Source organism: Octodon degus, unplaced genomic scaffold, assembly GCF_000260255.1.
Source record: "Octodon degus isolate 3935 unplaced genomic scaffold, OctDeg1.0 scaffold00029, whole genome shotgun sequence".
Taxonomy (NCBI): domain Eukaryota; kingdom Metazoa; phylum Chordata; class Mammalia; order Rodentia; family Octodontidae; genus Octodon; species Octodon degus.
The window spans coordinates 10,043,502-10,060,246 of NW_004524605.1; the positions used below are offsets into that span (position 1 = coordinate 10,043,502).

The 16,745-nt window shown below is 50.3% G+C and overlaps 1 protein-coding gene across 1 annotated transcript in view; it reads left to right on the forward strand.

The window, feature by feature from the left end:
• Nucleotides 1–16,105, forward strand: part of Galnt10 (polypeptide N-acetylgalactosaminyltransferase 10) — a 228,785-nt gene extending 212,680 nt beyond the window's left edge. The window contains exons 11-14 of the mRNA XM_004629453.2: nt 4,711–4,932; nt 9,406–9,522; nt 13,215–13,364; nt 14,106–16,105. Coding sequence (XP_004629510.1) covers nt 4,711–4,932; nt 9,406–9,522; nt 13,215–13,364; nt 14,106–14,264 — 648 coding nt within the window. The 3' untranslated portion in view covers nt 14,265–16,105. The remainder of the gene's footprint in view (nt 1–4,710; nt 4,933–9,405; nt 9,523–13,214; nt 13,365–14,105) is intronic.
• The last annotated feature ends 640 nt before the right edge of the window (nt 16,106–16,745 follow it).

The following is a 16,745-nucleotide window of genomic DNA, read 5'->3' on the forward strand; positions in this document are numbered from 1 at the left end:
ATAAAATTTAAAAAATAAAAAGAGGTGGGAGGTAGGGTATCTGTCCTCAGCGCCCTCCCCACCTTTATGGCCAAAACCTATTGTGGGACCAACCAGATAGCTCAGTGGATTAAAGCCCATGCTTTGGCACACTCAGGGACCGGGACCGGGGTTCCATCGTCCACGGTGTGCCATGCTGGCCCCGCCCCCATGGCGTGCTGAGACAGCAATTGAGACTGGGTATGGTGGTACACGCCTGTAATCCCAGCTCCTTGGGAGGCTGTAAACAGGAGAATCACCAGAGTCCGATCTGTATAGCGAGACCCTGTAGACCCTGTACTAAATAGAAAAGAAAAAGAAAAAGAAAAAACGTATTGTGTCGAACTACTTCACCGTCCTGATGTGGTTTGCAGCTATCGGCACTTGGATTACATCACCTGCTGGCTCCAAAAGGAAATCTGTAAACCTGAGAGAGATTCTGGGTGAGGGGTGGCAGCACAGAAGAGGGGAGCGATCGCCAGCTGGCCAGAGGCCGCAGGGACCCCGCGTACTGATATCAGCCCACGCTGCCTGCGCGTCCACCCTTCTGCCAGGTCGCTGCCCCTTGTCGTGTGAGAGTCGAGGAGCAGAGCTGACGGCTTCCAGAGCGCCTCGGGCTGCAGGGACCGCGAGGAGGGAAACGAGGGCCGGCAGCGCACTCTAGTGGTGGAATTTCTAACGTCAAGCTGCCGGCCACTCGCTTGCTAGCACTCTACCCCCTGGCTCGGTTTCCCTGTCCCGCCCTGTGAGACTGGAACCGTTTGTCTACTTAAATCCCTGAGAATGCCAAGGAGGAACACGGCGCACCTGCGTGGGGAGCCCAAGACCGTGACTCTTCCATGCCCCCGATAAGGACGCGCCACCACCTCCTGTGTATTGACCGCAGCAGGTGATGGCTGCCGCAAGCAGCTCTGGTTTATAAAACTTCTTCCAGCCAGGTATCCTGCACAGAGACTGACAGGCTCACCTCAGTTCTGCTGAGGTGTCACCTGCACTGTGGGGATGAGGACCGAGATGTGGAGCCCTTAGGAGACTCGAACCAGAGTCGAAGCCCGGTGGGAGGAATTGTTTGCTAGTGACTACTGTTGATGTCAGCGCTAGCAGCCGCAAGTTTAACAGTCGCGCCCGCAAAGTTGCTTCAGTGCCCTGTCGGAAGCCAGTGTTAGGCATTTCAGCCGATCCTGTCTGTACTAAAGCAGAGAGTCTTAGGTCTGAGTTGAAGAAACCTGGGTGGGGCCCTGGCCGCCTCCTCAGCTCCTGGCCCTTGAGGCCCATGCCCTGTGGGGTCTGACTGTAAGTCTTCAGGACAATAAAGCGACTGAGTCCAGCGTGGCCTCGACTGCAGCACTGCCCACCCTCCTCCAGCACAGACCACAGAGTGTGTGCAGAGAACAAAGCCGACAGCCAGGCTCCATCACAAGGACCAAAGTGTCGTGGTGATAGTTGATGGGTCCTGGGTGGAGCAAGGCAGGTGTGCAACTCCGGGGACAGCCCATCTTGCACTGTATAGTAAACTTGCTGAAATCTTGCTTTCCAGCTGGGCATAGCGGCACATGCCTATAATCCCAGCAGTCTGGAGGCTGAGGCAGGAGGATGGCCAAGAGTTCAAGGCCAACCTGGACTACATAGCAAGACCTTGTTTCAAAAAAAAAGAAAGAAAAAAACTTTTCTTTCCTCAGCCTTTGGGTAAAAGGACTTTAAGAAGCTATAACAAACGTCTGGTCAAATAGCTTAGAGGATTAAAACACCTGCTTAGGCAGACGAAGCGAGGGCCGGCCAGATAGCTCAGCAAGCTAAAGTACCTGCTGAGACAGAGTGCAGTGGCCACGGCTTAATCCCCAGGCCTGCCTTACTAGCCCTGCCCCCGGGTGCATGGAGACTTAGACTGAGACTGGGCGTCATGGCCCAGGCATATAATCCCAGCTCTTAGGAGGCGGAAAAAAGGAGAATCGCTGAGTCTAATCTATGTAGTGAGACCCTGCATGAAATACATTTTTTAAAAATATTTTAAAGCTATAGCAGAGACACACATACTTGGTATGACAGAACTAGAGTGTTTTTCCGCAGAGCTGGCCCACCTCGGTGATCCAGGCAGCTGGACTGCAGATGGGCTGGGACTCAGGCCTGGGAGATGTGGGGATGGGCTGGGGGGAGTCTGAAGCCCTCCAGAGCCCTGACGGCTTTTCCCTGGCCCTGGGGGATGTCAGAGAATGAATGAGACCTGGCCTGTGGTCTGGTCAACTATAAACAAGTTCAAGACCTGGGAGAAATGGCTTCAGCCCCACCTAGAAAACACCATGATGCATTGTTAATGTTTTTAAAGAGTAGGTAATTTCTGACTGGTCTATTTCCTTGTTTAGTTTTACTTTTATTAGCACCTGTTTGCTGCACGTAGTTACACTGGTCACAACTACTGATGTTGCCATATGAATAGAACACGATGCTTCCTTAATACAGACACCTAGTGAGCCAAAGGGCTGGGGTGGGTGGCTGAGAGAGAGAGGAAACCCTGGGTATTAGAGGGTGCAGGGACACACAGGTGCTGGCAGACGTCCACTCCTGCAGGCACCGTTACGAACCAAACGCAGCTTTTGGCATATAGGCCCTGGTGGTGAGAAATGGTTCCAGAATTGTTTTGGAGGCCCCTGTGGACTCTGTAGTCCCAGGAAGAGCTAGGAGCTGCCCAGAAATTCAGCTGATTCCTGATCTCCAACTGCAACAGCCAACAGAACTGGGCGGCTGGGGATTCAGTGCTTCCCCCTTGCCCAGGCATCTGCGGGCGGTTTGCATATGCGCTGAGGATGGTTTTTACATTTGTGAGCAGTTCTGGGAGGAGGAACAAAAGAAGAGAACTTTGTGGCACATGAAGATCCAGCATCATCGTCCATACAAGTTTACCAGAACTCAGCCATGCCCACTTGTCCACATAGTGATGGCTACTTTCTAGCTACTGCAAAGCCTAAAATATTTACTGTCAGTGTTCTTGGCAGAAGACATTTAAATATCTGCAGACCCCTGCCCAACCCTGACTCCCTACAGCCATCTTTTACACTTGGGTGTGAGTAACTGGTAACCCTGCTTTATCCCTCAGAGCCAATTTGGAAGGGGGTGCTTATGATACAGATTGAACTGGAAGAGCTAAATGTGTATGTTGGGGTGTGGGACTGGTGATGGTACCCACCCTACACTGAAGCCGTGTGCCCCGGGGAGCACCCTGGTAGAGTTCTGGCTAGACAGTGTCTATCTGTGCTGCAGGTGGAGCAAGGAATTTCATCCCCATTATGTGGGAGAATTCACTCTTCCCCTGTCTCCTGTTCACAAACAGGATGTTTCCTCCCTGCTGGCTCCAATCACAGGGGGGAGTTCCCCAAGGGGAAGCTGATGGGGGTTAGCACTAGAATAGAAGGGCAACAGTATTAGTGTTATCATTTTCTAATGGTTGTCTTTGTGCCTAATTATAATAAAAGTTGCAACCAACCTTCAAACATCATCAAACAGTTATTAGAGATCCCAGCTGCTGATGGAATCATACCTTTTTCTTACAAAATTTTTACCCCATGACTTGGTCAGAACTTGTGTAGCTGAAAATGACAGACACACAAATCAGATTGGCTTGGGCCAGTGAGATAGCTCAGCAGACTAAAGCACCTGCTTAGGCAAGTTCAGGCAAGCTCAGGGACTGCAGCTTGATCCCCAGCATCACATGCTGCACCAGCCCTGCCCTTAAGGCAGGTTGAGCCAGCCACAGAGTCTGGGCGCAGTGGTGCATACCTGTAATCCCAGCACTGGGGAGGCTGAAAGTGGGAGGATCACCATGAGTCTGAGCTGTGTAATGAGACCCTGCAACATCCAAATATATTTTTTTTAAAAAAAATCAGATTGACTTAGCAAAACAGGAATCTAATAGCTTATCTAAAGTCTGAGATAGCACTGAATTCAGTTACGGATGGGTCCAGGTGCTACAGACCATCTTCTTCAATCCAGCTCTCAATCTCTGCATCACTGAGTTTGATTTCATCCACTGCCATGTGGTCCAGCAACCACGGCTGACATCTAAACCCAACAGATCTTACCCAGCAATCCAAGAAGGCAGAGCTGCTCCCCCAATAATTTCAGCCAGTTGGCATGATATAGGTCACTGTTATCAATCCCTGCATAGAGGGGCATCTATAGTTCCACTAGTTAGGCTGACTCCCATGCCTTTCCCCCAGCCACATGAACTGTAATCATACAAGGGGGAGCTCCCCAAGGGGAAGCTAATGGGGGATGTCACTAGAATAGAAGGGCATGGAAGATGAATGGGCAAAACAAGCAGTTCCTTATCTAATTGCAGGTCATGCAACCCTTAAAACATGCATAAATGGTAAAGTGAAACAGCCAGGCACCACTGGACAGGAATGGGCTCTGCAATTGCATCATCAGACTTTCTATGTACCACATGGCAGAGTAACTCCCACAGCCTGGCTACCTGGCCACCAGGCAGTGTAATCTATGGGACACTTTCATGTCTGTGGCCTATCACTGATCTGCTGTCATCATGTAGCCTATTGCTATGGCTAAAATGCGGTGGACTAATAGGATCTTCGACAAATAAGAAAGATTAACCCCTTCCCTACCCTCTGCCAGTTTTGGCCCCATACCTAGGCTGGACACTGCAGTCCCCTGAGCCTTTCCCCTGTCTCCCACCCCCAGAACCTGAAACGTGTGGCAGAAGTGTGGATGGACGAGTATGCCGAGTACATTTACCAGCGCCGGCCTGAATACCGCCACCTCTCAGCTGGGGACGTGGTGGCCCAAAAGAAACTCCGCAGCTCTCTGAACTGCAAGAGTTTCAAGTGGTTCATGACAAAGATCGCCTGGGACCTGCCCAAGTTCTACCCTCCAGTGGAGCCCCCAGCTGCGGCCTGGGGTGAGGTGAGTGTGGCAGCTCTCAGCACAGGAGCACCTAAGGATAAGATTCTTCACTTTCCTGTTCTCTTTACCTTCATCCTACTAACTTTGCCATTTCATATTCTATATAGAGAAATATAACTTTATAAGCATGAATTTCACTTTTCATCTTTCTGTTATGCAGTGCCAGGGATTTTTGTTGTTGTTGTTGGGTGTTCTGTTTTGCTTTGCAGTGCTGGGTATCAAGCTCAGCGCCTCATGCATGCCAAGCACACCTGTGCCACTAAGCTACACCTGGAACCCACAGTGCTTGTTTTAAATGCAGATTTACCTTACCAAGGACAGTGACATGTGCCTGCACTCCCAGCACAGGAGGCTGACGTTTGAGTTCCACCTGGGGAACTTAGCAAGACCCTGTATAAAAATAAAAAGTGGAAAGGGGTGGAGACATAGTACAGTAGTGCAGCCCCCAGGTTCAATCCCCAGGACAGTAGCAGGGGTAAAAGCAGCACATAAGTTGCATTCAGACTAAATGAAATGACATTGTGGGTGTATATTTCTCGCCAGAACAGTAGCAGCACTGCACAGAGCTGCTTAGTGGGTTTTATCTCACTCCTGAGAACCCAAGTGCCCTTTGCACAACTGAGGCACATTCTGGGTCAAGGTCAGTATGGCTGCTAGAACCTGGCAGCTCCTCTTGCTCAGCCACAGTGCTAGGCACCAGCCTGTGCTCGCCTTGAGTCTTGCTGAGCTCCTTGCGTGTCAGGTCCCTGCAGTTCTGTGCTTGTAGGCCTCACCAACGCTGATGCACTCAGGGCAGCAAGAGACAGTGGGCATTCTTATACACCAGTTTCCTTTGCTCATGTGCATGCCCTGCTTCATTCACAAACATTGGATCAAAGATAAAGTGATCAAGAGTTTCAAGTCAAGCATAGTGGTACACACCTCTAATCCCAACACTTGGTAGGCTGAGGCAGGAGGATCTCAAATTTTAATCCAGCCTGGACTACACAGCGAGACCATGTTTCAAATAGTAAAGCCATAGCAAAGTTTAAAGGAAGCACAGACTGTCCCCAAAACAGGGCCTTGTGTACCTGTATGTGGTAGGTATCTGTCACAGCCAAAGGGACAACATGCAGAGAGGCATACCCTCACCACTGTGACTCTTGGGAATTGAGGCTACATCATCATTCATAGATTGTGGCTTAAAAAACAAGAGCAGAAGAGTTGTGTCCCTTTAAGTGGCCCAGTTTAAAGGGGAGTTCCTTGGCTCCCGTAGGAGCCTCACTGTGGCTGTGGACAACCCGGACCTGGGGAGGGCAATCTCTGTTCTGCTCCTTAGCTCAGCTCCTTTTTATGCTGGCCTCATGCTGAAGGTGGCTGTGCCAGCAGAAAGTGGGGGCCACAAAGGGCAGGGAAGCAAGGCAGGGCAGGTGCTGGCTGGCTACCAGGTAGGAGGGACTAGAACACAGGACACAGGAAGGAGTGGTGATCTTGGCCAGTGGAAGTGGGGGTTCAGGGGTTGTCCTTCCAAATCACAGCAAGTTAGACCTTTCCTGCCCCTCACCAAATTCTTCTGCTCTGTGCTAGTGCCTCAGTCTTTTCCTGTTAGTTCAGATGCCATATGGATGAGCCATACAAGAGATTCACAAGAGGGTGACTGGTCTGGCCTCTGAAGAGAAGAGAGAAGGAAGGAGGGAGGGTGGTATAGGAAGTCTCAGCCCTGGTGCAGCTCTAAGAAAGTTCCAGGCAGATTAATAAGGACCCTCCAACTGAATTGCCCATCAGAGCCTTCAGCAGCCCCTGAACTAGCCCCTGCCTCACTGAGGTACAGGCTGGGAACAGCCCTAGGGAACACAGAGTCACCAGGACCCCAAGTGATGCCTTTCCATAGCCACCACACCTACCCCTCAGACAAAGCCACGGGGCAGCTCTGCGGCCAGTAACATGGTGTAACAAAGGGCCTGGCACTGTGTTTAGTAGAGAAGCAGATGTAACACAAGACATACAAAAGTGTATAAGGATATACAAGGTAGGCTTCCCGTGGCCACCCACAGAGTCAGATAGGGAAGCATGCAGTGGGTATCTGCACACCAGAGACTGAGGGATCCAGTCCAAAATCTGAGTTCACTGCAGTGTCCCACAAGTCCATACAAGGAGGCCAACAGGTCTGCAATGGAACCTGAGGAGTCTGCCCTGAAAGGCAGAGGATCTGTGCTAGAAGCTGGAGTCTATGCTGGAAGCCAGGAGATGACGCCCACAGTGAAGGCAAAGACTGGAGCTCATCTGAAGAAACAGCAACACACCTGTCCCTCTTCATTTCCCCTCCATACCATCCAGGAGACAAACTGCCACAGCATAGGCCTTCCCCACCCTAGGGTGTGCCGTTGCTGAGCCAAGCTAGTTGAGCTTCTCTTACTCAAGTGGACACAATCAATCAACCACCACAGTCCACCCCTTGTCAACTTGTCAACCAGACGCATTCCTTAACCCAGTCTCTGGGTACAAAGATATACTCACATTCCACCTAACACGTTACAACTCTCCTGCATAAAAACAGAAATGCACTAATTCTTTCCACCAAGTAGAAAGCAAGTTTTCTGTGGGTGCCACTTACTCTTATCATTGCATAACTTGCACGTTATGACACAGGCTTAAAAATTAAGAAGCAGGCTTAAGTCAACATTATATTTCATTACAAGCATATTAGAAGAAAAACAGTACACTTACAGTGCTTGGCTGCTATTTAGAACTACCTTCTCCTACTACCTATTCAGTATTCCCTTGGCCTTCAGCAAGCACCTCAGTAGGTCTTGGCTCTTTCCTGGTGGGGTGGCCCATACCTTCATTCCTGAAGGCTCTGGGCCATTTGTCATTGTGCCTGTATTAAGTTGTTATAATTTCCCATTGACTTTAATAACAGGGCATGGCAATACTAAGAGGTACTCTAAGGAACTTCCTGCATCCCATGTATATTCTTCCTTTCCTCCGCTGTGGCATAGTGATCCAGTTTCCCTTTGATAGTCTGGGTCAGTCACCCCTGACAACACTGTCACTTCCTTTTTAGCTTGCTTCCTCAGAGGCATGGGGAAACCAAAATAACCAGGGAGAAGTCTTAGCTTCCAGTTCAAGGGTACCATTGCTCTGCTTCCTGATACAAGCCTTCCCCCCTCTAGAACTAAGACTTCTAAGCCAACAGAACATAAGGTCGTGGGGACAGGAAGCAAACATTTTGCTAATGGATCACTAGGGGTAATGGTGAGTGGTACCATTCCTGTGGATACCCCTTCATTCCTGGACTTGTGAATCCTAGCTATGGGAGACACAGTATCATAGAGTGGATGCCTTTTGAAGAGCCCCTACACCAGCCCTGCAAGCTATTGCCACCTAGCTGGTACCTTAACTGTGTCTTCAAAAGGCCATCCCATATTTCTATCACTCCAGCTGTTTCTGTGTGGTGAGTCCAGTGAATTCCATGGGCATGAGGCCACTGCTGCACTTCTTTGGCTGTAAAATGTGTTCCTCAGTCAGAGGCAATACTGTGTGGAATTTCACGACAGTGGATAAGGCATTCTGTGAGCCCACGCATGGTAGTTTTGGCAGAAGCGTTACATGCAGCAAAGGCAAATCCATATACAGAATACACACGTATGCCATTGAGGACAAAGCTCAGTCCCTTCCATGATGGGGGAGAAAAAAGGAAATTGTCCAATATAATCCACCTGGGGAATGGTGCCATTCTGGGGACTCGGTGTTGGTCTCCGCTGGTGTACTGGGCACTCAGCAGTGGCTGTAGCCAGACCAGCCTTGGGGAGTGGGAGTCCGTGTTGCTGAGCCCATGCGCAACCGCCATCCCACCACCATGGCCACCCGTTGCTGGGACACCATCCCAAGTGTCTGAGCACTGCCCAGTGCCACACAAGTGACCAGCCATGGGCTTCTGACTCCCAGCCCTTCCTGCTGGTGTTGAAAGGTGGGGGCCACCACTGCTGGAGCCAGGCTCCAGCCACCCCTTGTCATGAATTTGCCCTAGAAGGTGACAGTCTAGGACCACAGCAAAGCCAGATGTGAGGAACAGGCCTGTAATCACAGCACTCAGAGACTACAACAGGATGGGGTGTTCAAGGCCAGCCTGGGCTACTAGTGAGACCCTGTCTTTAAAAAACAAAACAAAAAGAACCCTGAGCAAAGATTTTATGTCCTGTTCTAATGTTTTGAGGTGTGGTCCCTGGGCCACCTACCCCTGCATCACCTGGAATGGGAGGTCACATTCAACTCCTGGGCCTGCAGTTTCCAGGAGTGGGGCTTGGAAGCCCTCATTACCACCTCCTCCCCGCCCTCTGTGGGTGGTGACTGTCCCTGCATGAGTGGTCCTTACAGAGAGGCCAGGCAAGCCTTTTGAAGACAGTCCCAAACACAGCCCATCGCTCTGCCTTGGTTTCCCCTATCTACCTGAAGGGACCTCACTGGTCCATGCCTTCCCTCTTTCCCTCTTAGATCCGCAATGTGGGCACTGGTTTGTGTGCAGACACAAAGCATGGGGCTCTGGGCGCCATACTGAGGCTGGAGAGCTGCGTCCGGGGCCGTGGGGAGGCCGCATGGAACAACATGCAGGTAAGGGGACCGACCAGGGGCTCCGCGGGGCCTCAGCACTGTCCGTGGCCTGCAGCACTCATGAATTCAGGGCCAAAGGGAAAGCCTGCAGTGCTTTCTAAGAGGGTGGACGTCAGCCAGTGAAAATCCTTGAGAGGAGAAGCCGACAGTTGTTGAGCCCAGCAATTGCCCTGCTTTCTTCGTTGAGGGAAATCCCAGCCCCAGTTCTAGGAGAGAAAAGTGAGGTGGACCCAAATACATGGGCTCCCTGCGGGGAAGGACAGAGCTGGGTGGGCAGGAGGCTGTGGGCTAGAACTGGGGACACATGCAGGGAGGAGGCGAACAGGAAGAGGGTTGCTGAGGTGAACCCAGGTCTGGATGACTTCACTGAAGGAGCTACCAAACAGGCAGAGAGACCTGACCGGTTCTAGAAGAAATTCTTGGCCCTGGAGATATAATAACTCAGTGGCACACGCACCTGTCTGGCAAGCTCAAGGGCCTGAATTTGATTGCCAGTACCAAAAAATAAAGAAGTTCTTCCAGAAAAGCAGGAGTACATGCCAACTCATTTGTGAGACAACATTGCCCTAGTCCCAAAACCAGACTACAGCATTGTGAGAGCAACCACACACTGACATTTCATGCACATAGATTAAAAATTCTGGAGAAAAACTAGAAAAGTTAGATAATACCTCAGTGCACCAAGAAAGCATTTAAAAAAAAAAATCTAAGATCCATTCCTGGCAAACAGAGCAGGAAGGAACTTCCTCGGTTTAATACTAAAACTGCCTAACACCACACTTAAGGCTGGCAGGCTGAAGGCTTTCTCCTAAGAAAGAGGTGCCCAATCTCACCACCTCTGTATCCCACACTGTGTTAGTGGCTCTAACATACTCAACAAGAAAAGCAAACTGAGCACATCCAGATGTAAAGGGAGAAGGAAAACTGTATTTATAGACTATATGAGAACGAATGTGGAAAATTCTGAGTCTAGAGAGGAGCTTTAGAACTAATAACTGAATCTAACAAAGTAAAAAAACACAAAAATCAGTCTCATTTTTATACCAAGAGTAAAGAACCTGAAGTTAAAATTAATAACAAGTACTTTATATAGCATAAAAATGTTCCTAAGGTATGTAGTGATGTGAAAGTCCTATACTTTGCAAATTATAAAATATTGCTGATAAAAATTAAAAGAAGCCTAAATAAAATGAAGAAATATGTCACTTTCATAGGAAGACTCAACAGTGGTATCAGTTATTTCCAAACCAAGATATAAATTCAACACAATTTTCTTATCCTAATAAGCTTCTTTGTAGAGCTGAAAAATTGACTGTAAAATTCATGTGGAAATATGAGGACCTCGAATAGTCAAAACAACTTTCAGAAAGCAATGTAAGGTTCAAGGACTAGTGCTGCCTGATTTCAAGTTATGCTATACAGCAGTAGTCACCACGCTGGTGTGATGCTGACATTTTAAAAAATCAGTGAAACAAAATAAAGTCTAGAAGTAGATCCAACACTTATAAAGACAACTGATTTTTTTTAACACAAATATAAAAGCTGTACAATGGAGAGAAGACAGTCTTCTTAACAAGTGCTCCTGGAAATATTGGATACCCATATGCAAACTGGAAGTCAGCGTATACCTATACAGTATACAACGTTAAATCAGAATGGGTCATTATCCTAAAAGTAAAACCTAAATTTAAAAGCTTTTAGAATGGGAACTAGGGAAGGGAGAAGAAAAGGAAAAAAGAGAAGAAAAAAATGGAAACAAAGCCTTTGTAAATAAGGGGGAGAGGGGCTAATGGGGGGAGGGGAATGGAAAGAAAAAGAATCCGGATACTATACATGAAGTACGACTTCCCTCTGAGGACTGAGATCATTATGTACATCTAAAATGTACTATTAATATTAATAAAAGTAAAGTTAGGTGCATTACATTTTTTAAATCAAAAGCTCTTAGAAATGCAGCCAAAGGAATTCATGACCTTGAGTGAACAATTTCTTGGACACAACACCAAGAATGCAACAGCAAAAGAAAACAGTCGAGTTGGGCTTCTTCAGTATGAGGACAGCCCTTTAAAACAATGTCTAAAGTACAAAGGCAAGCCGTGTGCGGGCTGGGAGAAAATGTTTGTAAAGCACATGTGATTAAAGACTTGTTTCTAGAATATATAACTCTCGGAAAGCAAGAAAAGAAAAAAAAATGATCTGAAGATTCATACAGATAGATTGCCAAAGAAGGGATGGCAGATAAACAGGTGAAAACGCTTAGCTTCATTAGTGATTAGAGAAACAGAAATGACAACTGCAAAGCCACGTCCACAGGTCTGTTATAGAGACCAGGCAGACTGAAAATCAGCAAGGACAGAAATGAGCTCAACTGTACCACGCTCGGGAAAGCAACGTGGCCGCCGCCTTGAGGGACAGTGGGCCAGTTTCTTAGAAAAACTAAACCCTGATCTATTTCGTGAGTCAGCCTTTCTACCCCTGGGTATTTATCCAAGAGAAAAGAAAGCGTGCCACTGCAGAGCAGTGTGTGCCTATGTATATAGCAGTTTTCTTTGTAAACAGCAAGAAACCATCTGGACGTGGTAGAACACGCCTGTAATTTCAGCACTCAGGAGGCTGAGGCAGGAGGATTGCTGTGGGTTTGAGGCCAGCCTGAACTGCACAGTGAAACCCTGTCTCAAAGCACACATACAAGAATAGCCAATAACTGGGAACAAGCCAGATGTGCTACCACAACATGGCTGAATTGCACTTTAAGTACATTGAGTGAAAAAAAAAAAGAAGACAAAATAAGAATATACATACTCTATGATCTTTATATATAAAATTCTAGAAACTGTAAGTGAATCTCTCATGCTGAGGAGGGAGGAGGAAAACACTACCAAGAGCGTGGAGAGTCCTTGAGGGTGATGGATGTCCTCAGTCCCTAGATTGCGATGTTGGCTCCGGTATAAGCATATGTTAAAAGCTATTGCGTTGGTCGCTTTGTCCACCACTGAGACAGCACTCATTGCCCACGACTTAAAGGAAAAGAAGCTCAGCTCGCTCATGTTCCAGGGATTTGGTTCATGGTCAGCTGACGCCAAGGCCGGAATATCATGGCAAAAGGGCCCAGAGGAACACAGCTGCCTATTTCACGGAAGCAGAGTGGGGAAAGGGGCCAGGGACCCAATGTAGTGCCTGAGGTCACTCCTTCGCGTGTGACCCCTGCAGATGTGGACACACCCAGAAATGTGCTTTGTGAAGCCACCTAAGTCAACAGTGCTCAAAAAATAAAAAATAAAAAATAAAAAAAAATAAGTCAACAGTGCTGGTAACTGTCACACAGATCACACTGTCCCCCTTGAGCATGTGCAGTTTAGTGTATGCTAGTCTTCAACAGAACTTTTGGGAAGGAAAAACAAAAAATCTTATCCACCAAATGCAATCTAGGGGCCCAGTCAGGACCCTGAGGCAAACAGAAAGTAGAAAGTGACAGGGCGATCCGAGAGTCCCCAGGTCGAGAGGTTGGATGGCATGAGGACCATGCTGTCGGGATGGTGATGGGGTGGGCTGGAGGAGGACTGGCCCGGAGTTGGCTGATGAGAGCCGGAGGTGTGGTCCACGGGCTGCTGATGTTTTCCATGAGTTTAAACTTGAATGGAGGAGGGAAAAAAAGGGCGTTGCTACCACTCCCCTGCTGTCTGTGTGCACAGGTGTTCACCTTCACCTGGAGAGAGGACATCCGGCCAGGAGACCCTCAGCACACCAAGAAGTTCTGCCTGGACGCCATCTCCCACAACAGCCCTGTCACCCTGTACGACTGCCACAGCATGAAGGGCAACCAGCTGTGGAAATACCGCAAAGTAAGTCAACCAGCCTTGTGCAGGGAGCAGAGCCACCTGTGGCATGGGGAGATGGGTGGGTGGGTTGGTTTGTGTCGTGCTGGGGATGATACCAGTGCCCACCACATGCCAGCCAAGTGCTCTGCCCTGAATTGCACTCCCAGCATTGAATGTTTTTAAACAAAGCGTGGGGGCCGGGGAGATGGCTCAGTGGAATAAGCGCTTCCCTGGCAAGGGTAAGGACCTACTTCAATCCCCTGTTCCACAATAAATTAATTAATTAATTAATTAATTCAAGTAAACAAGGCATGGCCTCAATGCTTCTTCCAGGGTGTGTCCCCCTCATTTATTTGTTCCTCAAACCCTCAGCTCCCTATTTTCCTGGTGCTTACAAAAGGAGCCAGAAATTTACATTTCTATGTGAAATCTCAAATGTTGGCAACTGGGTCCATTTAAATGGAAAGCAAACCCACAACCAAAGACCAGTGAAACTGGGCTAAAGACAGGCAGCCTCTCCAGGGCCCAGCCTGGATGCGGTGCAGGTCCCTCCTGCCCACGCCCAGACTGTAGAAGGCAGCTGCTGAGCAACATAATCCGCAGGGCAGGTTGGGCAGCACCTGGCCCTGTGCCTGGGGGAAGAGCGGGCACACCGGGAGCCCCCCTGGCCAGCACTGGCCTCCTCACCTCCTCGTTGCAGTTATTGTTGCTGCTGTTCATTCCCATCCCCGGTGCCTCCTGGCTGATGACCTCTGTGTGTTGTAGGACAAGACCTTGTTCCACCCTGTGAGCGGCAGCTGTGTGGACTGCAGTGAAAGTGACCACAGGATCTTCATGAACACCTGCAACCCGGCCTCCCTCACGCAGCAGTGGCTGTTTGAACACACCAACTCCACCGTCTTGGAAATGTTCAATAGGAACTGATACTCAAGTCCCTGCGGCAGGCCCAGTGGGCCCCGGCAGGCAGCACTCGCTGCAGCCCTCCTCTCCCCAGGAGGCCGGGGGCCTGTGGGCACAGGAGCGCCACAGTGCTGGCCAGGGGTGGAGGGCCAGGAGGCTGGAGCGGAGGCTGACCTGTGCCTGCAGCTCTGGGGGAGGGGCAGCACCCTGAGAAGGCAGAGCCTGCTCCAATTCCCGCTGAGGGAAGGGCAAAGTAGAGAGGCCTTTCCGGCTTTGTCACGCTGGCCCCTTGAGCAGTATGGGGGAATCCCAGGGGAGCCCCAGGCCACCCAAAACTGAGTCCTGCAGAGCTGCCCAGTCCTGAGGTGGCTGTCCTCCATGACAGTGCTTAGAGATCAAGGCCAGATCTGCCCTCCCGGGGCAGCTTTTAGCACCAGTATATCACCTTACCAGAGGGAAAAGTAGCCCTCCCTGCCTCATGGGGGTGACTGTCACTGTTGCCCACCTTTAGTCCTCTGTTGGGTCCCAGGGACTGCGATCTGAGATCACACCTGGAACCCTCAGAGTGCAAACCCGAGTGCCAGCCAAGTGCCAGGTGTGGGCCAGGAGGGGGCCCCAACCTCTGCAGCCACGGACACACAGGATGTGCCCTCTGGCTCTCCGGGTACGTGAAATGCCCGCTGCAGTGCCCCCCAGACACAAGGACCGCCCGGCCGCCACGTTCTGGGGCTCATTTGGTGGCCTTGGGCCCCTGAGCAGGCCAAGGAGCCCACCAAGCAGACGTGCTGTCTGAACCCCCATCCATGCTTCCATTTCTCTCCAGGCACCTCCCTGCCTCCAGAGAGGAGCAGGGGTGCTGTGAGGTGCTCCCCTCCCAAGGCTGGGGGCCTCCACGATGGACTGTGGACAACACAGAGCCTCTGGCTTCATCGTGGCTTTAGTTCTCATAGAACTCTAGCACTTCTCAAGAACTCTGTGATTCCGTCACAAGCTAGAATGTTCCATGGAACTCTAGTGTGGTGTGTACTTCTAGGGTGCTGAGATCCAAGTAGCAGCCAGGTGTCCTGCAGCCAAGGCAGCTCCAGGCCTAGAGCTCTAAATCCCAAGGAGAGAGGGCTCGAAAGAGAGCAGTGGGACTTAGCCGATCCCTTGGCCCCCGAGGCTTTGGTAGTACCCATTCTCAGCAAAGGCCAGGAGCCCTGGAGCCTCATCTGAGTGGAGGAAGGAGTCCGATGTCCCGGGACAGATGTGCACCCAGCTCCATGCCAGCCTTTCATGTTTCCTTCTCACTGTTAAATTACATGTCAGATTTCCCAAGGGCTCCCCAATGCATCGCGTTTCTGTAGCAGCCCACCACCCACCTATTCAGAAGTGAAAATCGCATTTCACAACCATAGGTTCCACCAGCTGGCCCGGAAAGTACTTGAAATCAGTATTCCAATGAGATTTGGGTCATTTGGTTGTGCCATTAACCATTAAGCGACTGAGACATAAATCTGCAATCCGAGCCACGAATCTGCCTCAGAGATGCTGGCTGATCTCAAAGCCAAACATTGTTGGGGAGGAGGGGAGGGATGGGGGAGTCGCCATCCCCAGCCACCCCCACCCAGATTGGATGTGTAGCCGGCAGAGGACCACTTCCACTGCGGCCCCTGTGCTCGTCCGGTCTGCTTGTTGAGCCTTTCTGTCCCTTCCCAAATGAGCGCCCTGCCTCCAGAAGTGGCCCCCTACAGAAGGGACTCAAAGACCAGGCTCCTCCTAGAATCCAGAGTGAGGATAAGCACAGCACTGCAATTTGGGGACCTGAATCATCAGAGAGCATTGCAGCAGCATTCGAGTGAAAACTGTGCCTTTAAACAAAAAAAGAAAATGCAAATGTACAGCAGATTTCTAAACTTGAATCATCTCCTAGTGCCTTGCGAGACAACTGTACAGGGGCGGGGCGGGGCGGGGCGGGAGGGCAGTTCAGGGGTGCATGCAGGTCCTGTGGGTGCGTGCACTTCTCCGTGTCCAGACGCAAGCTGGAGACGCTGGTCCCAGAGCAGGGCTGAGATGCAGTGGCCCCAAGGGCAGAAGCCAACGCTGTACCCATCGGGCCAACAACACTCCAAACTGAAGGGCAGCTCAGCTGCATCTTTAGTCCATGGCCTCAAGGCCTTGGCAGCCCCTGAAAGAAAGCTGCGTATGGCCCCCTTGATCCCCATTTGGGGCTGCACCTGCCCCCCCATTCTGAATAGTGTACCGCCTGTCCTTCACCCACGGTAGGGTTACAGCGTGCACCACTCTGCCAGGCTTCCAGATGGTTCCACTCCTCAGGGGTGGCAGTGTTCTCGGCAAGGGCAGGAGGCCTGTGCGATGCAGGAGCCAAGACCTCCCTTGTCCCTGTCCCCGATTCTCCTTTCTGGTCTGGCCCACACCTTAAACCGAGTTGGGTGGATCCGCTGACCTCTGGCATTCGTCACGGCTGAGCCCTCCTCACTATGTTCTGACACCTAATCATGCAGT